The 22,895-nt window shown below is 44.1% G+C and overlaps 2 protein-coding genes across 2 annotated transcripts; both read left to right on the plus strand.

The window, feature by feature from the left end:
* Positions 1-78: 78 nt before the first annotated feature.
* LOC137895669 (PWWP domain-containing DNA repair factor 3A-like) lies at positions 79-4,057 on the plus strand. Its single transcript, XM_068741166.1, has 11 exons — positions 79-93; positions 351-441; positions 557-627; positions 990-1,063; positions 1,207-1,267; positions 1,354-1,429; positions 1,566-1,616; positions 1,756-2,009; positions 2,376-2,585; positions 3,117-3,205; positions 3,291-4,057. Exons 1-11 carry the CDS (start codon positions 79-81, stop codon positions 3,382-3,384), a joined length of 1,086 nt encoding a protein of 361 aa, XP_068597267.1. The 3' UTR covers positions 3,385-4,057.
* Positions 4,058-6,365: 2,308 nt separating this feature from the next.
* On the plus strand, positions 6,366-22,788 carry ahctf1 (AT hook containing transcription factor 1). Its single transcript, XM_068755665.1, has 39 exons — positions 6,366-6,486; positions 7,130-7,280; positions 7,495-7,597; positions 7,743-7,923; positions 8,205-8,412; positions 8,640-8,756; positions 8,846-8,930; positions 9,042-9,192; positions 9,309-9,441; positions 9,938-10,119; positions 10,290-10,351; positions 10,618-10,746; positions 10,872-10,962; positions 11,079-11,168; positions 11,617-11,757; positions 11,896-12,000; positions 12,246-12,342; positions 12,453-12,576; positions 12,664-12,720; positions 12,928-13,074; positions 13,237-13,427; positions 13,542-13,686; positions 13,785-13,916; positions 14,078-14,225; positions 14,399-14,549; positions 14,637-14,738; positions 14,965-15,109; positions 15,272-15,487; positions 15,865-16,519; positions 16,812-17,042; positions 17,146-17,251; positions 17,357-17,469; positions 17,572-17,861; positions 18,031-19,698; positions 20,075-20,348; positions 20,536-20,712; positions 20,925-21,037; positions 21,158-21,246; positions 21,677-22,788. Exons 1-39 carry the CDS (start codon positions 6,366-6,368, stop codon positions 21,873-21,875), a joined length of 7,620 nt encoding a protein of 2,539 aa, XP_068611766.1. The 3' UTR covers positions 21,876-22,788.
* The last annotated feature ends 107 nt before the right edge of the window (positions 22,789-22,895 follow it).

The raw sequence follows: 22,895 nt of genomic DNA on the forward strand, positions 1-22,895 counted from the left end.
CTCGAAAGGTCCAGCCGGAGGCTACAACCTCTCAGTCGTTTGAAAGTTCTAGGCCAAGATCTGAAGTGAATATTCTGGATGCAACAGAGCAAGGTAGAGCCTTCTTGTGTCCGTCACGTCACAATACTTTGAGATATATTGCACTGCAGGAAGTCCCCTTCACAAGCCAAATGATTTCCAAAATCACAATTATTTGCCAAATTAATCTTTAATGTTTTGTAGATGTTTCTATTTCTGATTGCAATTCAGCACAGTATTTTAAATGAGTCAGGTCTTATTCTGTTTTATTGCTGCTTCATTCCCAAAAAGCTGAGTCTTCAGATCTATCAATTGATCTTGGTCATCACGAGGAACAAGTGCCAACTTTGCCTCTCCAGGAAGATGAGGAAAGTGATGAGGAGGAGGAAGAACTCCCCAGTTTCTTGATGCATGTGGACAAAAGTGAGTGATTGATTTGATTGATCAGGGCAAATACCTTCTCTAATAACCGGATGTGTGTTGAATTGTGTGTTCACAGTTCACACTATGCTTTAAGAGGGTTGTTTTTGTTTCTCAGAGCCCCAATCCATTACAGAGGGAATGTTTGTGTGGTACAAATTTAGAAGTTTTCCATTCTGGCCTGCACTGGTGAGTACGAACGTGCGGATCATTGATTACTCATGAGCATGCTTTTTATTTACATTCAAAAAATTAGCTTGTCCTAATTTTCAAGAAACTTAACCTTGCAGATTTATTCCATAAATACCATGAAATTCATACCTATTATGAAGAGTGGGAAGTAAATTGGTAAACGCTGTAAATTAGGAATTGAGAAGCTCACAAATCATTTCAGCATTAATAAACACTGCAGAATAAAACTATTCAGTTGAAAAGAACTTTACATAAAAGGCAAATGGTGAAGCTTAAATGAAAGACTTTGGTTCCAAAACAAAGTCTGACTGTCCATTGTGTTTTAAAATGTTTAAAGAGAATGTTTCCTTACTCTGTAGGTAAAAAGTGTGAACCACAGACAGAAAAGAGCCAGCATCTTGTTCATTGATGACCCAAAAATTCACAAAAGAGGGTAAAGTAAATAAATACAATGTGCTGGTTTACTTGTCAGTTAACTGTTTCCACGGAACTTGTTGTAGGAATAACCGCTGCAAAGGCTGCATTGTACGACATTTCAGGAGTATCGTTTTTTTTTGTGTGTTTATGTTCTTGAAGGTTTTTTGTGGCCCTAAAATCCCTGAAGCCTTTTGACTGTGAAGAAGCAAATGAGCTGGTGGTAAGAATAGCTCTTAAATTCTACTCTCTTTTCTAAAGTCGGATAGATTCCTGACAGAACACGTTATGTACTTGATATCTCATTAGTGTAAAGCCAAAGAGAAGTTCCATGCTGAAGTTGAATGGTCATTGGAGCTGATAACAGACTACAGAATACGGATTGGTAAATGTTGTAAATTTGATGCTTTTGCAGACATTAACAGAAAGCACAATGATATTTGCACTGAACATTTCTCAAACTAACATCGGTCTCTCTGAAAACACTGGAAATATTCATATTAATCATGTTTTTGTTTTAGCATGTGGCTCATTTTCTGGCTCTTTCGTCGAGTACTTTGCTCACGACATGAGTAAGTTTTGTTGCGTGGCATTCTATTGTTGGGCAACACTTGTATTAACATAACACCAAACAACGTTGGGCTACTTCAGAATACAAATGCAGTTCTTGTCCTGGCAGTACTGTGTACAATTTGTCATCAACTACTCCAGGCTATCCAGTCAGGAGAAAATACCCACAGGCAACCTCGCAGCGGATTAACGTTGTCAGCGATGAGATAATGGAAGCACCATCTGACAATCATAAGGAGGACAGCTTTAGTGAGCAGCAGCAGCAGCAGGAGGAGGAGGTTAGCAGGAGGTCAAAGAGGCTGCTGCCGGACCGGAGTCACGCCGCCCACAACCGCGCTAATGAGAAGCTCGTACATTTCATTGTGAAGCAGCGGATGGTGGAAGAACGACTTCTGGTGAGATTAATGAAGGCCTTGGTTGTGCTCCGTTCCTGATGTACTTCCTGGCTCGATGGCAGCAGTCGGTTAATAGTTTTACTGAAAGTGTATGGAGAGAGCCGATCCCTTTCTTCACATTACAATTTTAACAACCTTCTCTTCACACGTCCGAACCCTCCCACCAGGTTTCATTCAAATCCTTCACGTTTCTGTCAGTTTAGCTGAAACGTTAAACCGTGGCTAGCAAAGCTCATACATAGGCAACTGATGTTTTAGTTTTCTTTGTGTGTTAATTTTGACATTATGTTGAGAAAAAAATTGCCGTTGCATTTGACACTAAACGACAGCATGCAATGAACCCGCCTGCCCGCGTTGCTCTTACAGGCTGTGATCCGTCGGCAGCAGCAGTCCAGATGGCTTCGGTCCTTTCTAAGTGATGATCGGAGACGCGTTGTGAACATATACCTGGAAGATGACCAGCAGTTGGACCAGGTCTACAGCTACCTAAATGAACTATACTCATTGGCTGCAGGCACTGACCAATGCCAGGCGATGAAGCGTGTCCCTTTCGTGCTGGATGTGCTTCTTCCTGAGGTGAGCTAAAGCTCTCATCAGCACTCTTTGTTTATTACTATAGCACATGTTTACATTTTCTAATTAGAAAAGCACTCAGAGAGCACAGACCTCCACCAAGCACCTCATTCCCCTCCTAATTAGATCTACACGGTCCACATGGTGGTCTGGATCATCATCAAAAGGTTCTAAATTGTTCTTAGTATCTTTATACACCAACCATGAGAAGTAAATTGAATCAGATTCCATAAACATACATCAATAATCAACCGAGATATTGAGAAACATATTTTGATGCTCCATTGACTGCAATGTTACCGAAAATATCAAAGGAATAAAGAATCCAGGATCTCTTCTGGATCGTCACCAAAATGTTATCATCTGTTCCTGGTAACATTCCCAACATTTCACCAGAGCCATCCATAACTTTTTGAGTTATCTTGCTCACGGATGGACACAAACGCTGGCGATTACATAACCTTTTTGGCAGAGGCTATAAGCAATTTACAGGTTCTGTGTCCAGGTGTTGTAAATATATTGTCCCCTTTACAGGCCATCATCTATGCTATAGCTGGGGTGGACAATGTCTCGGTTACGAAGGCAGAAGAAAAGTACCTGAAGGGACGACATATCAGTCCGAGGTAAGAGCTTGATTTGTAGTTTTACACTAAATGCTGAATATGATCAGTGATTGTGCTTTTTTCTTCTTTTTTCTTCCCATTGCAGAGAAAGACAAGAATTTGACTTGATGATTGAACGACAGATGAGGAACAAATCGGTCCCCAAACATTACACTTTAATCTCTGACCCCAAGAAATAGAAGATGGGATTTTCTATAACCTAAAAATGCTGTTATTGTATTGTCCTTTTTTTTCATTAGTTTGGAAACATTTGCGTGCCTTACAATTAATTTGGAACCATAAAAGCTAGATGTGCGTGTGTATATGTGAAATTATTTTTTATTCCCGCAAGGCAAAATTGTACATTGTATTGTAATTATTAGAATAATACAACTGTCTTTTTTTTTCTTTTTTTTAAAGGATGCCACCTTGTAAATACAATATGTGCAAGATGTTTGTAATTATAACTTGCAAAATCGCAAGTAGGATTTGAGTGATAAAATATAATATCAAAATGTTACATACACAAGTGTAGTGTATGTAGTGCTTTTCTGGACACTCGAAGACTATTTACATTGTGCGTTATTCATTCACTCCATACTTGGATGTGGTGAAGCGACTAGAAATCATGAATCTATGGCTGTATCTGTTACCCATTGCTTCAAATGAATTTTCCTCTTTATGCTGTCAGGCATAGCTGGTTACCTTCTGCACAACAACGCAAGAGGAAATGTATTCATGTTCACTGCATAATCACTGTATCTGAGTGTGATGTTCAATCTATTTATTACAATATATGTGAGCCTGACTTGGAGGCAAACAACCTTGAATCATTAATTCTAGGGTATCACGTCATCCTTGACATGAATCAAGCTTTATAATAATATAATTTATTCCTCTGCATGCGGGCTCTGCTTATTGTTCTATGGCGTTTTCCTGTTGTAATGATTAATCATGGTTTAAAACTTGTCTTTAAAAAACGTGTTTCGAACGAAGTTACTCCCAAACGCAGGAGGGCAGCACTTTGCTGTCACGCTGTAAAATCCGCCGGTACAAACGGCGGTGAACAAGAGGAACATGGAACACTTTCCTCACCGTGGAAATGGCGCTCTAAAGTCGCCAGGAGCATCTCGTGTCTGTCAAACGGAGCATTCTACACAAGAGTCGTGGTTACTTTGAGGATGATTAGAGTATGACAGCCGAGTGGAAGGACTGGGAGATTTGTCTGTTGAATCTAAAGGTTGGTGGCTCCGATAAAGCCGTCTACATCGGGCAAGTCAACGTCGGTAGCAGTTAGCGGCGCATTGCAACCCTCTTTTCGGCGTATTTGAAAACGGGTGAAGCTAACGGGGATTAGCATTAGCTTACATAATTAGCTTGTAAAATAGTGATTTTAAGGATATGATTTGTTGCCGATGAAGATCCGCTGCATCGTGTAACTGCCAGCAGCTTTTAGCTAGCTAAAGCTAGTTACGTATTGCGAGAAAAGACGATGGTGCGTTTTACTGTGTTGCAGCTAAGAGCAGGCAAGACCGCTTAAGACCAAGATTCCCTGTCGGCGGCGAGGAAATAATATAATGTTAGCGATGGTGAAGTGCTAACATTGTTCGTGGTTGTCATTTACAACATACGCACAACTTTGCTCGGATTTCTTTTTGAAGCAATCGCCGTAGCCTACTTTAGCTTACAAACAATTCTCGGCAAGGCTAGCTAGGAGCCGCGGCTGTATTTCAGCCAACATTAGGCATCATCCTGGCGATTCCAGTAGCACGTAGTTAAATGTTCAGTATTGTCGTAGTTAGCATTAGCTGTAGCTCGATCAGCAGACTGAATGCGTATTTATTGTCACCCCCCATGGGTGCGGTTAGTTATCTTAGTTTTAACTAAGTTAAACTAATCCTCTGTGACCTTGCACGCTATCTGGATAGCCTGCTAATGTGTAGTGTACCGTGTTAAAGGAAGCTAGCAGTCCTTGTTAATCACTGGACAAACGATGGGCATACTTGTTATGTCCTTTGCTGCGACCTGGTTCAACGGTATTGGGTATTACTTTCTGCACAGACAGTGATTTCTGGTTTGTTTACATGATGTCGAGCTACGCTAACAAATGCCTCTGATGATGATGATGATGATGATGAAGCTGTGCCGGCGTCTGTCTGTTGATCCGCTTTTAATTTTCCCGAGCACGAATTGATGACATTTGGGAAGCTGTTCTGAAATGTAACAACGTGTCCGGGTGTCCAGACACAGTCCTCTGAGTTGTTGACACGTGTGAGCGCTTCTATGTTGTGATCTGAATCGACACATTTTTTTTTGTGTGACCTTTGCTTTGGCTGTAAGGATTTTGGCGACACCTCTCAACGGGGCTTGAGTTAATACTTTGACTTGCATGTCTTCGTGGTCACTTTCATGTCATGGCAAGTGGCTGCACAGTGACGGGCTGGTTGCGCGGGAGTTCGTTTGAGTCTGTATTGTGTTGTCCAACGGAGTCACAGGGGGGCGGTGTTGTTTCCAGTTTTATATACTGAGAAGGCAAATGTCCCGCTTGGCCGTGAAGGCAACGCTGTATTGACCTGCACTCCACTGCTGGAGATAACCATATCTGTACAAGGCTGGCGGTACAGCAAGCATTTCCAGCTTAGATCAATAACGGACATTTCTGGCATAGCACTGCGGATGTTGACATTTAAATCTAAATGTCTCGATCCTTGTCAGTGTTTTTGCAAAGGGAATGTTTGCAGATGGAAGTGAATGAGGAATAGCTTCTGATTTTGCAGTACAGTTTAAGCTCAGCAGTTTTAGTTAGTTTGTTTTTTAGAACCATCAGAGAGTGGTGGAGAGGAAAGGAAATAGTCCTTTACTCTAGCGCTGTCACACCTGACATCTCCAAACAGATGTTATTCCACCATGTCCTGTGCTGCTGTTGATTGGAACAGTCTTTTGCTGATGACACATGTCCTGATAACTGGGGGGTTTGAATGAAAGCTCTCCTTTGTGCTGCTGAACACAAGCTCCCAGCTTGATCTGATCAGATAATGTGCTCAGAAGGGGCAGCATAAGATTGTCAAAATGAAATGATAACATTTCTTGAGAGATTTTACAGTGTGTAGAGTGAACTGTTGGTGACAGATGAGTTTAGTAACACATTGTATGCCCCATGTTTCTGTTCGTACAGTGAACAATGCGTGACCTGACTGCCCAAGTCACCAGCAGCCTGCTGCCTTTCCCAGGAGTGACTATAGAGGCTCTGGGGGAGGATGAGATCACCCTGGACTCTGTTCTACATGGGCAGTTTACCGTTGGTAAGACTATCTTTACTGATCTACAACAACAAAAGTGCATTTCGGTTTGGTAATTAGTCATTCAATCCATCACGGGCCACCAGCATGCTGGGTGCGATGGTAGCTTGCAGTGTAAGATAATTCCACAAGAGGGCGCTTCACCGAATGATCATACGTTTGAAATTAAATGTGTATGTTGTTTTAATGCTGTTTATTTAGTGTTCTGACTGGTTTACAGGCCTGTCAGCACCAGCCAATCACCAATAAACAGAAGTCGTTACAGAATCACAAGGAGACAAAAAAGAGAATTTAAATACATCTGTTGGTTTGTCTGTCTGTTAGAACGACGCGACTGTTTTGTGAATGGATTTTAATTGCATTTGCTGTAATACACCGTACTGCTTTTCATGAATGATTCCTGATACCGGTTTGATTCTCGGTGTAGAATTTCAAGATCAGAAGGTCATTTTGTGAGGATCAAACTGTAACAGCTGGCTACAGTGGTGTGAGAGAGCTACCATTGCAGAGGTTTATGTTCTCTGAGTGCAGTCTATGAAAGTGATTCTAGTTTTACCTTGTTAGCGCTGATTCTTAGAATTGTGTCCTTGTGAGGGGACAATCCCAGATCTTAACCAACAACCTTCGTTTTTTCTTTTGTGCGCAGGCCGAATAGGGCTCGCCTGGCTGGCCTGCGGCCCGCATCTGGAGGTTGTTCATGCGATAACAGGAGAACGGCTATCTGCATACTGCTTCAGCGGTGGAGGCGAGCATCCACCCAGCGTCCTAGCTGCCAGAGACTTCAGTTGGCTTAAGAGGTCAGAGATTTGTTTCACTGTCTCTGTAATATTCTTTATTAAGGATTGTAAATTAGTAATTCCTAGGGCAAACTTAAGATAAGTGCACACTCAGTCTCAGAATCTTATGCTTCTACACTTTATATCGACAGTGAATGCTTTGTATTTCGATCGATGCTTACAGTTTGATGAGTAAATGTTGAATGTGAAGTTCTTTGCTGTTGTGTTTGATCAGGTCTGGTCTGCTGGTTGGCCTGGAGGAATCAGAGGCCAGCGTGTTGTGTCTTTTTGACTTGGGGCTCTCGCGGGTGGTCAAAGCTGTGGTCATACCAGGCAGGGTGAGGCATTCTGGGATTTTGGTTCAACTTGCGCTGAACTGATGTGGCTAATTATATATATATGATACATTATAGCCTGGGCTATCAACCATAACCTGAATGCACCGGTCTTTATTTTCTTCCTTCAAACTCTTTTGTCGTCTAGATCACAGCGATCGAGCCGTTAGTGAGTTATGGTGGTGCAAGCACTTTGACCCAGCATCTTCACCAGAGTCTCCGCTGGTTCTTTGGCATTGCCGCTGTAGTAACAGACCGTGGTCATGTTCTACTCGTGGACCTCTGTCTCGATGACCTGTCCTGCAGCCAAAGTGAACTTCAGGCTTCAGGTCAGGAGGCCTTGGATTGTGTTATAAATGTGTAAACTCTTTTCTTTCTTTATTTTTTGGTCATCTTTTACCTCTTCAAGATTCTTTCTGAACCTTTGTGATGAGGAGCGATGACATTTTCAGAAATGAACTATCTGCGTTGCTGGTTCTGTACTGTTAAGTGCAATCTAATGAAAGTGCCTCTTGGAAAAAAATAGTTAAAGGGTGCTCATCATCTTTTATTTTTCTCTGTCACACGATTCTCTAAAGCATCTCTTTTTACATTGTCTTTTTCGACCCAGACCTGAAGGTTCTCACCAAATCTCCTGCTGAGATCCCCAGGCTAAGAGAGATCAGCACCAGGCAGGGCCGACATCTTTGTCTTCAGCTGAATGCACCCACTGGGGTCGGAGCCACAGCTGTGCAGTACATCTCCAGAACCAACCAGCTGGCTGTGGGATTTTCTGATGGATACTTACAGCTGTGGAACATGAAGTCTCTAAAGAGAGAGTGGGTTTATTGTATTATTCTGATTTTAAAATATGAGAATGTCCGTACTGGATTGTCATAAATCATCTATAATTAGATGTAGTTGTATGCGCAGTCGTCCCTCGTTTATCGCGGGTGTTGCGTTCCAGGATCGCGTTACAGCGAGGGACGACTGGTTACTCATAGGTTTGATTTTTTTTAAAATTCAGATCACTGCATAGATGTTTTTGTATTTGATGTACCGGTAGGTACCACTCCCAGTTGGAAGGCGGCAGGGTGCCTGTGTTTGCCTTCACCTTCCAGGAGCCAGAGAACGACCCCAGGAACTGTTGCTACCTCTGGGCGGTTCAGTCTACTCAGGACCTGTAAGTCTCTCATAAAAGAAGTTCTCCATCCACACCTTCCTTTCTCTTTTCTGCACTCTTATTGTTGCTCTGCATCCTTTCCCGTGTAGGGATGGAGATCTGGTCAGCCTCCGCTTGCTTCAGTTGGCCTTCAGTGAAAGGAAATGTCTCGCTTCTGGGAAGATCCTTTATGAGGTCTGTAAGCCATACAGGATAAAAGCAGCATCCATTGGAATCCAGGCCATGTGTCAAGCTGAAACTAAGTGTAGATTCACCTTCTCTGTTTATTGTCCTTCTGTCTCTCAGGGTCTGGAGTACTGTGAGGAACGTTACAGTCAGGATTTGAGTGGTTCAGCTTTTCCTCTCAGGGCTCAGGCCACCAACACGCGTCTGCTGAGCTGCCAGACCATTGAGAAGTTCAGACCTCACCCTGACAGGGACGACAGTATGAACGAAGGTTAACTTGATTTACAATTCCAGTTCGGAAATGGCCAGTTTTGTTCTGATGTGTATCGACCTCAGTCTTTATTCCCAATTATCCTTATCAGTTGTGTCACGTATCCTCATTTTCAGTCGCATCTCCAGACACGAGCGTGTCTATTTTCACCTGGCAAGTGAAGGCCTATGGCCAGGGGGCTCCATCAACATATATCGGGGTTTTTGACATCAACCGCTGGTACCACGCACAAATGCCTGACTCCTTAAGGTATATTGATTTCACTGTTTTTCCTCACAGGCCCAGTTGCATTAGAAAACCTTTCTGTTTCAGTAAACAGGATTATCGTTTAAAGTCTGTCTAATGTGTTTACTGAGGTTGCCTTTGTTTGAGATAAAGTTTGAAGATCTGACACAAAAATAGAAGCAATCAGTGGGACCAACATGCTTTCACAGCACTGGATCGCTGACACCTTCTTTCCCAGCATCGCACTCGGTGTTTTGTTAAAACGTGTTTATTACTGAGGCGTGAAACAACGATCAGGACAGATGCACATCAGCAAACTGCAGTTTACTGTAAACGTGTGATTCATGTCACCGATGGAGAAAACATACAGCAGAAAATATAACACTTCAACGCACACTCAGGTGAAGTCTTACTTTTGTTGTGAAGCGGTTTAGTTAATGAACTGGTCATGTGTTTGCTGTTGTTGATGTCATGGTTCCAGGTCTTTTTCAAATCCATTTCACATGTGTGTTGCTGTCAGGTCTGGGGAGTCTCTGCAAAACTGTCCTTACCTGGCTGTTTGGTCTCTGGACCCGCTGGTGCAGATGGTGCCTTCACATGTCCTCTTGGACGCGGTGGTTCACGACCGCAGCCTGAGCAGAGGCCTGCCTTTTACCTGCCCCCCGCCAGAGCAGTACTTCAGCCCTACAACATATAACTTTGGTAGCTACTAGATAAGAATCTAAACATGAATTGTGCTGCCTTACAAGTGTCATTTCCTGTTCCTGTGTGTTGCTGTTGCTCTTTCATGTTACTCAGTTATTTGTGTGTACAGAAATGCCCAGGCTTTTATTGCTAATAGCATTGATGGTTTACTTTTGTTCATGTTTAAGATGCCACCTGTTTGCTCAACTCTGGAATCGTGCACTTAACCTGCTCCGGGCATCAGAAAGAGGTGAGTTTCTTCACATTTGTCTCACAACTGATTTAATGGCCTTTATTTCCAAATACAGATTTTTATGCCATAAAATGTGACCGATTATGTGACTAAAGACAAATATGTTTGAAAATTACAGTTGCATTGTTCATTTACATTTTCTTTGTGTTATTTCTTTTTGACCAAGACTACAATATTTTCTACCTAGGTAGAATTTAAATGTGTGAAATGATTCCTTTGTGGCGCCGTCTTCGTTAACACGTCACTGTCGTCATTAACACCAGACTCTGAGCTTCTTGAAGAAAGCTGCTCCTTGCTCCAGTGATGTCATCTCCACCAGCTACTCCCGCTGCCTCATGTCCGGCCTGCTCTCCTCTCGCGTGGCAGACACCCAGGTCTCCAGTATCTCTCAGGTACACACACACACCTACACGTTATTGAGCTGAACTTCAACACAAATCTTTATGTGAATGCATTTACTGAGATAAAAGCTATTTATTAGTCACTTCTACGTATGTATGTAACTTGATGTCATTAGGAGGAGCAGCTGGATGCCATCCTGTCCACAGCAGTAGAGACCAGTTCCTTGGGGCTGATCACTGGCTGTATAAAGCAGTGGACTGCAGAAGGTGAGGATTATGACCTTGGAATAACTTTGAAATTGTTTTTCATACCATTCACTCAAAACCATTGGACTCGTGATGCAGCATGTGGCGCCTCAGAATTCTAAACCTTTATGTTACAGAACAACCAGGTTCTGCTCTAAACCTGCGCTACATCCTGGACTGGGCCTGGAACAAAGTGGTCCAGACCAAAGAGGAACTGGATGGCATCTGTAGGTTTAACGTTTTCTTGTCATTCAAAAGACACTTCATATAAAAAAAGCTATGCTGGAATATATATTTATATATATATATATATATATATATGTGTATATATATATATATATATATATATATATATATATAAATATATATATGTGTATATATATATATAAGAATTTGCCTCTGGCATTCCAATTTGCAGCCGTTTTCAAGAACTGCTTATCCAGAAGACTTCACACAGGACACTGTCATTTTATCAAAATGTTAATGTTAAACTGGAATTAGCTCATTAGTTATGATTAGCGTCTTTGAGAACGACGTCATTCTACCCACTCTCAAAATAGCTTTAGGCATTATTGAATACAGAGCTGCACATAAAGGTTAGTTTATATCTATTAGTTGATTATTCTACGACTAACGACTCATGTATTGACTATTGTACCTGCCCCCCCCCCCCAGGTGCACCACTGTTCAACAGCTCATCTAACTTCACGGACCCTCAGACCATGCAACTCCTGCAGCACAGCCAGAGGCTGCTGGGTAACCTCAGTACCATCTTCCACTGTCTGCTCAGTGAAGCGCAGGAGCTCACACAAAAAGGTGCGAAGCGAGCAGCAGCTCTGTGCTCCGATACGCCCGGAGCTGTAATTCACCATTCTGTGATCTCATGGGTACAAAAGGCTGCCATGCGGTTTTTAGGTGAATGTAGTTATTCATTTGTTGTGTTTTGTAACGTAGGCCTGGTGGGTCTGATGAACAAGAACACGGTGTCCTGCCTCATTTCTAAGTATGCCCAGGTGGTGCTCTGGTTCTGCCGTACCGGCCTGCTGCCTGAAGGATCAGGTAACGTTTTGGTGATATAAAAATGATCTGGGAAACCTTCCTAGTGAGTCTTCGCGACACTGTTTCTTTAGCTCACTGGCTGAATGCTAAAATAAAGAGGCATTGTGAAATTTGGGGGTTGAGGAAGATCTGTTATCCAAGAGTTGGTGCCGTGAATAAAAATGTTCTTAATTGTGTCCTGTTGTTGTTATTTTTGGAACTATCCCATTTCAGTGTTTGGATTTCTCTTTTGCCCTTCCCACCAGATGATGACGCTCTCCAGATCTCCAGACCTTTCTACACTCACTCAGTCATCGACAACTATTACACTATACGCAGAGAGGAGCTGAAGAGGCTGGCCAAGTGAGTAGTCGTCCCTCAAGTAACTTTTACATGTTTGAATTGAGGAGGACGGGTAAATCATATTTTTATTTGATCATGTGATGATGTAAGCCGATCTTCTCTTTGGTCAGGGGTAAGTGGCGTGCAGACTGCCTGATGATCGATGGCTTGGTTGATCATTGTGGAGAACGCTTGACTAACCTATGGAAGAGAGACGAGGGTGGGACGGGACGCTACCCACCTCCTACCTTACATGTAAGCATCAAACACATTTGTTTTTCTACCATTTACTTTTCTAATGTGGCTATTGTGTAACTAATTGATACTTTGTTTGATCCACAGGCTTTGTTGGACATCTATCTACTGGAAAACATTGATGAAGCTGCCAAACATGCAATCGTATCCTTTGATTTAATAATCGCTGTTGCACCGGTTCTTTTATCTACATGCACTGCAGCATTCGGTAATGTTGGTCGTTGGTACCTCCTGCCGATGTCCTGGTGCCGCGTGGGTTGTATCAGGAAACCCTGGTCTTCTAGTTTCCTCATTGTGATAGGTGATTGGTTATTATGTTCTATGGCTGTATGGGCCTTGACATGTTGTCAGGTGATCTACCTGCTCCTAGATGTCATGTACTCCTTCCCCAACAAGGACGGCGCATCGGTGGAGTCTTTCCCCACAGCTTTTGCCATGCCTATTGGACTGGTGAAGCTAGTGCAAGGCCTCTGGCTGCTGGACCATAATGATCATCAGGTACACACACATTTGACTTGATATTTAACAATGATTTTGTATTAAGAGGATGTATTTAAGGAAAATAGAATGTGCACATTGATGACATGTAACACGGGTACCTTTTTTAGTTCTTCTTTAGTGACTCCTTTTTGTGAATCAAACTTCCTTTGTCCCGATCAGAGTTCATTCGAGCTTCTCCTGCATCCAGCCACTGCTAAGTGTCGCTTCGAGTGGCAGCACGAGCGAGTCCTGCAGGTACTGATGTGCCAGGGCCAACACTCCGTGGCACTGCGATACTTTCACGTTATGAAGCCCTCCATTTCCTCCACATCCCACGCTAAGCTCTGCCTTTCTGTGCTGCTACACAACAGGTAAGAGCGGGTGCACCATGAAATCTGTTTTGTCAGTAGAAAAAAAACATATAGCAGCCCTTGAGTCAACTTTAACTTCCCTTTATTAACCAGCCAGTGTGACCTTCCTCTCAGGTGTCTCATAGAGGCATGGTCTCTGCTTCGGCAGCAATCTAATCACATCAACATGAGTGACCTGCTGGGCTTCCTTTATGAGAGCTGCCAGGAGCTCGGCCTCATCAAGGAGCTGCTCAAGCTGCCATTAGGCTTTAATGAACAGGTAGGAGAGAGAAGAGGACGCGCAGACACTCGTATTGATAAAACTCAATCCTCATTTATTGCGCCTAAACTTTGTGCGTCTTTGGTTTTGCATTTCAGGAGTGTTTGGAGAGGTTTCTCCAGGGCACCGGGGGTCTCCAGAACCGGGAACTGTTGATGGTTCATTACCTTCAGCAGGCCAACTACATTCCTGCCCTGCAGCTCAACCACAAGCTCAAAATGAACCTGATCGTACGTTTCACACATGCTATGCTAATTGTGAAGCACTATTTGCATTATGGGATATTTATCATAAAGTGTGACCTGAAATGTGTAAATATAAAAAAAAAATGCCACAGACATATAATTGAATGAATTCAATCAAAAATAACCTTTTTTCTTTAAATTCCTAGAATGAGCGAGACCCAAAGCTTCGAGAGAGATCCAACACTAGGAACTCTATACTAGATCAGTATGGCAGAGTTCTACCCTCAGTCCAGAGGAAACTGGCGATGGAGAGAGCCAAACCCTACCAGCATCCAAAAACCATCCACAAAGAAGGTAGGAAGTCTTTTACAATTTATCTGAAGGACAAATTGTCGCCATTATTAAACATCTAATGAACTCCTGTCTCATTATGTTCCTAGTCTGACCCACAGCTTAAAATACTTGATTATTCAGATGTACCATATTTCACGTTTTTGAATGAACGAATATTTCAACTTTGGTTTCAGTGTCTCGGCCGCAGCCTCTGTCAACGATCACCAAGCGCTCTGCCGGTGAGAAGGTGATGTCGAGAGCCGGGTTCATCAACAGCATCCTGACCAAGATCGAGGAGGTGTGGTTAGGCGAGGAAGTGACGCCACACTCCTCCCCAGTAAGGAGGTGAGCGAGCAAGACGATGAAAAAAAAATCTCATTTTGATTTTAAAAAAGATTGTTGTTCTTTTAATTTCTGAAATTCTTCCGTCAGCCTCAAGCCAGCTGATATTCAGAGCCCAAAGCCATCTTCCTTGGCTCCTCTCGACCCCTTCCTGGGAACTCCCATCACTCTGACCTCCAAACGAAAGTCAAGGTAGTAATGAGCGATCCATCCCTCAATGAAGCAGACTTTATATAAAAAGTACGGTAATTAGATCAAGCCAGACTTTGGAGAACCAAATCACGTGAAGACGACATTTTTACATTCAGATCATTTAAAATATAACCATAACTGAATGTTACTTTAATATTCATAAAAGTACCTGAATGCTAAGTTTTATATTTTCAACACTGAATATCATGATGTGCGTGCGTCCTAGGCTTCTGGACATGGTGGTTCGCCCCTCCTGTCAGACCCCTCGCCCTATTCTCAGCCCCCCCCGACCTCCCAGCTCCTGGGTTTCTCCAAAGAGCACCAGCAAAGCCCCTGAATTCAGCTTGCTGCAAACACCACAAGTTGTGAAGGTGAGTAAAAAAAAAAGAGGACTATTTCGAGGTAATCAAAATGTTTAATTGATACTCTGAATAACAAATTTGCGTATGCCTGTCTGAAAGCTTAATACGGGTAGTTTTTAGTCCTGGGGTATTTAGTGTTTTATTAATTTCTTATTTTCTTGTTCTCTCCAGCGAGCTCGGGCTTTGGCTGCCTCTGGCCCGGCTTTCTCAGCCTTCACCCCCCAGTCCATTCTGCGTAGCAGCCTGAGGCCCACACCCGTTGGAACCCCGTCTGCTTCCCCAGGACGCTCGATCACCCCTCCACTCCGCACCAAAGAGAGCCGGATCACTTTCAACGAAATGGCAGAAGCTCCTGAACCAGAGAAGGGCATCCAGTGGACCAATGGGGTAAGTCCCAGATAGCAGTTTACTGCTAGTCCTGCGAGCCTCCGGACTGAAGCCGGTCCGCTGCTCGGCCTCAGAAATGTTTTGGGAAAATCCCATTCCTGAAGGTTATTGTACCAGATTTCAGGGAACATATTATACGTTCTCACTAGGGACGTGTTCTTGGGTAAGATTGGTTAAGGCGAGATGCACCTTTTATTGATCCCCATGGGCGGAAAAGCAGTTTCACACGATGGAGAAGGAAAAAAGTACAATAAAATAAAGTCTGGTAGGAAGTTAGTGAGATAACCGTAGTTTATATGTCATTGTAAAAGTAGATTGTAAATTACTAATAGCAATTCTAACAACTCTGAAACATGCCTTCCGATCTTTTTCTGCAGATTGCAGGAGACGGTGATATGAGCTTGCTGAGCAGAGGCCCCATGCGATCCAATGCTACATGTAAAGCCTGGTCCTCGCACCCCGCTGGGGATGGAGATGAATTGAGACGGTCGGGTGTGAAGTTCATACCTCCAGAGCGTGATCTTCTCTCGCCACAGTTGCCATGCTTCGGGAGCGGGTTGACTTCCGTCTACGGTGTCCCTGCAGGAAGCAGACAATCTGATGCAACACAAGCAGGGCTTAGCCCGGGCTTCGACACCAGCCAGATGTGTGTCCGTTCAGCGGAAACCACTCTGGAGTACTATGATGCACCCGGCTCGCAGGAGCAACGAGGAGAGGACGAGGTGGACGACGAGGTTGTCTCTGTGAACATCAAAGGTTTGACTGAAAGGATGGAGCTGGAGGGAAAGCCCCCACCCCCGGCTGAGAAGATCCCTCATTTGACAGAGGATCTTGAGACAGAAAAAGAAGAGGAGGCAGAAGTAGAAGGGGAACAACTGGAAGAGGAAATCTTTGATGATGTTTTGGAGACTTTCCTCGAACAAAAGCCTGAAAATGAGGAAGAATGTCAGCGTGGAATCAATGATGAGGCGGATGTTCAGTTGCGTAGCAAACGAGGAGACGCGGCAGTCCTTGGCCAAGAAGACAATCAAGGTAATTCTTTTTCACTATTCATGTCATGATGATGATGAATATATTTATTAGATAGAATGTTAGAGTACAAGTACAGTCAAACAGTAGCATATATTGCAGTACAAGTACAGTCAAACATCCTGTCTAAGAGGAGCATTTCAAAAAAGCCCTTGCGGTCTTGTTTCTGTTGAAAGAAACATGCCCTCCTATTGTCAGGGGTACGTTGTTTCAAACGGCGCTGTACCGAAACACAATGCCATGTTATGATTTGTGGCTCTAAAATTGCAAATAAAAACATTTTGGATGTGACTAGTTTGCTACCAGGTAACTGACAGCGCTGACTCCGGCTCCCGAGTCCACTCTCAGGATCAACCGGGGACAGACGTGGAACAGGACATCCAATCAGAAGCCATTGAATCCACAGAGCCCCCCGAGCACCTGACATCTAACGCCACTGAAGTCACCGAGTACCCGGAGGATCCGAAACCAGTTGAAGCTACGGAACCCACATATAATCTAGAAGAAGAGCTGGAGCATTCCACTGGTAATGATGCATTAGAATACACACAGTATATGTGAAACTCCGATCAGTGTAAACATTACCCAGGTTATAAAGGTTAACGTTTATACTTTTACTGCATTAACAGATCTCACAGACTTTGTTCAAAGACATCTGTTTGACCAGGATCTCTCACCGCCCCTCACCCGCTCAGGAATCCACGGCGCATCGCAGACTGAGGTCTCCTTCCGCTGGTGAGTATCTTTGTCATTTACCGTTGCCGCGTCTGGTGTTCCCTCAGCTTGTCTGCTTGTTTGGTTTCGTTGCTGCTGAACCGACATCATTCTCTTTTCTCTCAGTGAGTCGCCGACTGAGAACAAAGAGGAAGACCGAGCAGCTGCTGAATCTCCCACCTGCCAAAAATCCACTCCCTCCGTCACATCCTCTGAACCGACTGGCACCGACTCCCACTGTGAGGACGATTGCACCCACTGGTGGACTGACTGTTGCAGTGCCGTGTTACTCCTCTCATCACAGCCCTGTCCTTTTCTACTTGTTCTTTCTTGTCCTCTAGCTGTTGTTAGTTTAAATGACAGTGAAGAACCTTTCAGCCCAGAAGAAGACGATGAAGAGTCTGATCGAGCTGAAGAGGGGGAGGGGGAGGGAGAGGAAGAGGAGATGGGGGACGAGGAGGACTCTGGCAGTGAGGTGGAGATCATTGAGGAGGTCCAGGGTAATGGAAGGCTGCTGCCGCTTCAGCCCACTTCAGTCTTTATACAACAGGAACACGCACACTTCCTGCCAAGTCTTTCAGAGCAAGAGGCTTCAGAGTTCTCTCTGATCACACCTGGTGCAGAGATGAAGGTAAAAGTCATCATTTCTCCCAGAAAAAAAGTCAAACCTAGTTTTGTAAATGTAATATTTTAAAGGGAATATAGGAATTAAGATGTTGGTTTAAATGTTCGATGTTTTCAACATTCCTTCACATCTATTAATGGGTTGTAACTTCTGTGGGGTTTTTGCCTCCATGCAGATGGTTGACGAGGTCATGGAGGGGGAGGTAGTGATGGTTAGACTCGGGGCGGAGGACGGAGAGATGGCGGTGGATGAGCCCGAAGAGCAAGGAGCGCCGTATGTGGAGCTCGTGCCCTCGAGCACTCTCCTCGTCCCACTGGAGCTCCTGGAGGAGGAGGACGGCCTGGAGGACGGTTCCCAGCTGGGTCTTTGCGAGTTTCCACAAACTGTCGTACCAGAAGAACTGAAATCTGAAACTCACAGCAGCTTCTCTCTGATGCTGGATATCAACGAGGACATGGATGAGGATGCGGACGTGTTGCCTTTGAAGAACGAGCTCCAGTTTTCTGAGCCTTCCTCTCCGTTTATGACTGTGGATGCTAGTGTTGAGCCCGTGGTCAAACCGGAGGTTATCCTTTTGGACACGGATGCTCAGGACCCTCTCCTCTCTGGAGAAGACTTCGAAGAGGACCAGAGGAGAGAGTTGGACGTTTTGGAAGAAATCGACGAAGATGGACTGACTGAGCCAGAACTGGTAAACGCCGCTGACCGAGATGACCTGCAGGCTGAAGACACCGTGGCAGCCCATGAGCCGGAGCAGTCTGAAGAACAGATAGACGCAGACTTGGTGATGGTGACTGTGGATCAGGAGCCTGCTGACATCTTTGTCTTTGGAATAACTCCAGTAGTTGTTGATGACACGGCCACTATTGAAGAGACGAGTACTGCCGAGGAGCAGATGGTAGTGGAGGAGGACAAATTAGAAGAGAATGGAAATAATATTGACACAGAGCTCTGCCCAAGTGCAGAAACTGTTATGGAGGAGAGGGACCAAGACCACAAAGCCTCAGAGACCGAAGCGGAGAACGGGGACGAAATTACAACGGAGAAAGAAACTGCGCAGGGAACTGGTTTAGAACCAGAAAACCATAGTGATGTGGAGGGAGCGGAGCCTGTGTCAAATAGCCAGCCAAAGGAGCAAGCTGCGACGGAGACCCCCACTCAGAAGAAAAAGAAGACTCCTTCTACCCCGACACGGAGGATCACCAGAGGGAGAACCGTTAGCTTTATCTCTCCACTTCTGGAAGAAGCAGAGGAGCTGCTTCAAGCTAGCGTATCTCGAGGTACTCGCAAAGCTCAGCCAGTGCCTCCAAAAGGCAAGATTGAGGAGGAAGACGTGCTTGATAATGACACCACGGTCGCATCAACCTCCAGAACCGCCTCTCCGGCCAGGCGACGGGTTTCCCAGAGGATCAATTCAATGAGGTCCAGCAGCAGGAGCGAGGATGTGTCCTCAGCCTCTGAGGTTGAAATCGGAGAGGAGCAAGTGGGTCACGTCACGGATGTAAAGGCTGCTCGCGGAGCAGGTTCGAAGACGCCCACACCGGCCAACCGTAGAAGCACTCAGACAAACACTCCAAGGAGATCCAGCAGGAGGAGTCTGCGTAGCGTCGATGTCGCACCAGCTCCATTGGAGATCCTGGAAGAAGAGATGGAAAAGGAGGCATTTGAATCCTCTGTAAAACGCAGGGTAACAAAGATTGAACCACCAGAGATGCAGCCAGCCCTGCTGGAGGAAGAAGAGGAGGAGGAGGAGGAGGAGGAAGAGGAAGAAAAGCAACCGGCTTCGAGCCCGAGCAGGAGGACTCGATCCCTCATCCAGAATGCCATAAATGTTTATCCAAAAGTAAGGATTCGTATGCGTACTATTTACAACAGACAAATACAAACATCTGACTATGACCCTATAAAAATCCGAACTTGCAAGTGAACCTCGAAGAATTAGGCAAAATGTGTTCAAACCAAAAACTGATTTGATTTATATTTTCCTACTATTCTCTCACTTCGCAATTAGATATAACATTTTTGAAAGTTTCTTACCGTACAGCATTTCTTCACACCTGTGAGACTTACACAGTACTATGTATTTATCATAAAATATCCTTTTATGTATCGATGTCATCACGTTGACTTTTTCTCTCTCTCTTTTGGATACTATTCCACTTTGCATGTTGATAAACCAAACCCATCCATAGTCTGTCTCTGATATTTCCTGCTCCCAGGTGAAGCTGGTTCCTGTGTCACTTCCTCAGAGCGCAGGGAAGTTGAAAGGAGAGACGATCATTGGAAGTGTAGAAGTCGGTGAAACTCTGCTTGAACCTGAAAGGACCAGGGATGCCGGTCAATCCAACTCCCTTCGAACAGCTCGGAACAAACTCTGGGATTGCCCTGAGGAAGGCCTTCCCTTACTGGACTCACCCTTAGAGGTGGATTCTGAAACCCGCGTCGCAGATGCCCTCATCAGGAGACTGCAGAATGAAGAGGAGAAGCAGGAAGGTGTGTGAAGAGACGGGTTCATTGGCACGATGCACCTTTGAGGCAGAGCATTAGCCAGAACGCCCGGCAGTGAATCCTTCTTTTTAACATTCTGTACTGTTCCTTGCTTGTTTTATTTGCTTCTGTGCCGCGTCTTATGGGGTTAAAGGAGTTTTAAACGCGTGGACATGAACTGTTTGTTATACAGGTGAAGTCGTCTTCACCAAGATGACGAGTAGCAGCAAGAGGACCGCGACATCGTCAGTGGAGCGTGTTGACTCGATGGAGCCCGTGGATGACGGGTTGCTCCCCAACCCTGAGGAGGATGGGCGGACTCCAGACGAGCATTCCTTCATCTACACCCCCTCACGAAGAAGAACAAGAGGTTCGCGCTACATGTCCCCTCCATGGCTGTCCACCCTTAAAAATCAAGCAGGACAGGAACACGTTGACTGATTATAATGCTACACCCCTTTGAGATGCAGACATGCATTTTGGATTTTTTGTTATTAGGTTTTCATTACGCTCTCTAAAAGGTACACATATACTCCTTGAGAAAGCCAATGCGTCCATGACTGTTCCCCTTGTTTATGCCAGCTACGAGACCAGAGACTCCCGGACCGAGCTGGAACTCTGCTGCTCCGGTGACTCGCAGCAGAAGAAGAGCTGACAGCTCTGTTGATTCTCATGTAAGTGGATCAGCTCATTGGGTTCATGCTTTCTTGTAAATGGTCTGTTTTTTGTATTCTGGGCTGATTTTCTTCTAAAAAGCTGGATTAAAAACTGCTTGTTCCTTTTGTCAAAGCTGCAGTTTTGCTTTTTTTTCGTAGGGTGATGCTTTAGAAGAAAATCATGTGGAAGTGGAGAAAGCAGCGGCAGCTGTTTCAAAGACCAGAAAAACAGGCAAACGAACAGCCAAGTAAGATTTTGTCAACTTAGTCTGATCAGGCAAGGGACTGAAACGAAGTGGGAAACGTTTAAACAGGGACTAGACCAGAATTAATATGGGTGATAACAAAGTTACCGCATGTACAGTTTTCTGTTATATGCAGAAAAGCTTGGCGACGAACTTCAGATCCGTGTTTCTAATCACAAGAAAGTGTTAATGTTATCCTTTGATAACTAAGATTTACATTTCAATCCAAAACTAAAGGAGGATTTCTCTTCACCACCTGGATGAATATCGAGATATTTTACTCATGATGTTGGTATTTTTCTTTCAGTCATCAGTTTGTTTGTTTTTTTAATACATCTTTTTTTATTGGACATCTTGTAAACTATTCTTCTCTGTTTGTTTGCGCTGCAGAAAATGTCTTTCTGCTCACTTTGTGGGACGTTTGTCTCTTCAGATCTAAAACGACATCGGAGCCGCGCCCGGTCACGGAGGTGGACCTGATCTCTCCTCTGCCCAGCCCAGCCGAACCACTTCCACGAGCACTGAAGAGAATCCTGGAGGGAGAAGCTCCAACCTCGAGCATGAACCTTCGACGCAGACGCATAATGGACGCTGTTTTAATGAAACCTCTCACACGAAGGAAGAAACTATAAGGACGGCAGGCGGCCGGTTTTTATCCAGGGAGCTGGGAATCGGTCAGAAGCTGTTTGAATATACTTAAACTCTTTGCTTCTGTTTCCTCAAATGCGTTACAGTGCTGTAGATTTGTATATGACTTCGCTGTGGGACAGTAGCATAAAAGCAATGTAGGCATTCAAATATATTTTTGGGACAAACACACTGGTGGAGCAGCAGTGTGAGAGAGGACTATATTTTTAGAGTGTGCTGCTCATTCTAATGCGATTTCCCTTCATGTTGTGTATGTGGCCATTCTGTGTTGGATGCTGCCTGGTTGAATCTCTGGGCACAGAATGGCACAAGAGAAAGCAAATTGGTGTGTTTTTAAAGGCTCCCGTTTCACAAAGCCAGAGACCCAAACGAACCTGCCTCTGACGAAGAGGTTTTATTTACATTCACTTTTAATTTCTTCTTTCATTTAAAGATATCGAGGCCTGCTGTTTGTTCTGTTTAAGAAGAAAAGCAACCAGTTGGAGATAAGATTTCTTCTTAAAAATATGTACATAGTTGGTTTTTTTTGCTATGTTCCAAATAAAATTAACAAATTAATCCTAACAAAGTATTTTCATTTTGAAGTCTGGAATGCGTTTGTTCATCTAATAATCAAACTGTGCCATAGTCTTAAAATAAAGCCTAAATCCGCGTGGGAGATGAGCGACGCTGACCTGAACGCCGCTCTGGATTGGACTTTCTGTCTGTCGGGGATGTTAAATGCATCAAAAAGAATCAAGGAAAGACTTGCACAATGGTTTGGAGTTGTTTTTTTTGTGAAATATTGTGAGGTTTGTTTAATTGTTTATTGAAACTACCATCTGACACATAGGCTTATTTTGGGGCTGGATGAATGTATGTAGAATGTCTTATTTTTGATGACTGCTCTTTGATAAATATGGTAAATATTGATTACTTCTCTGCGTCTGGGGTGTAATGATTGTCTCAGTTCGATTTGCTGTCCTTAATCTAATGAGGGGTCGATTGAGAGATGCTTTTTCTGT

The sequence above is a fragment of the Brachionichthys hirsutus genome, chromosome 1 (assembly GCF_040956055.1).
Source record: "Brachionichthys hirsutus isolate HB-005 chromosome 1, CSIRO-AGI_Bhir_v1, whole genome shotgun sequence".
NCBI classification, from domain to species: Eukaryota; Metazoa; Chordata; class Actinopteri; order Lophiiformes; family Brachionichthyidae; genus Brachionichthys; species Brachionichthys hirsutus.

Excerpts from the sequence above, each read along its gene's own strand:
- LOC137895669 (XM_068741166.1), top strand. Across the intron at positions 1,430-1,565 it reads AGACTACAGAATACGGATTG|CATGTGGCTCATTTTCTGGC; the intron begins GTAAATGTTGTA and ends TTTTTGTTTTAG. Across the intron at positions 2,586-3,116 it reads TGGATGTGCTTCTTCCTGAG|GCCATCATCTATGCTATAGC; the intron begins GTGAGCTAAAGC and ends TCCCCTTTACAG.
- ahctf1 (XM_068755665.1), top strand. The coding sequence starts at position 6,366 with ATGCGTGACCTGACTGCCCAAGTCACCAGCAGCCTGCTGCCTTTCCCA. Across the intron at positions 7,598-7,742 it reads CTGTGGTCATACCAGGCAGG|ATCACAGCGATCGAGCCGTT; the intron begins GTGAGGCATTCT and ends TTTGTCGTCTAG. Across the intron at positions 12,001-12,245 it reads CCTGCTGCCTGAAGGATCAG|ATGATGACGCTCTCCAGATC; the intron begins GTAACGTTTTGG and ends CCTTCCCACCAG.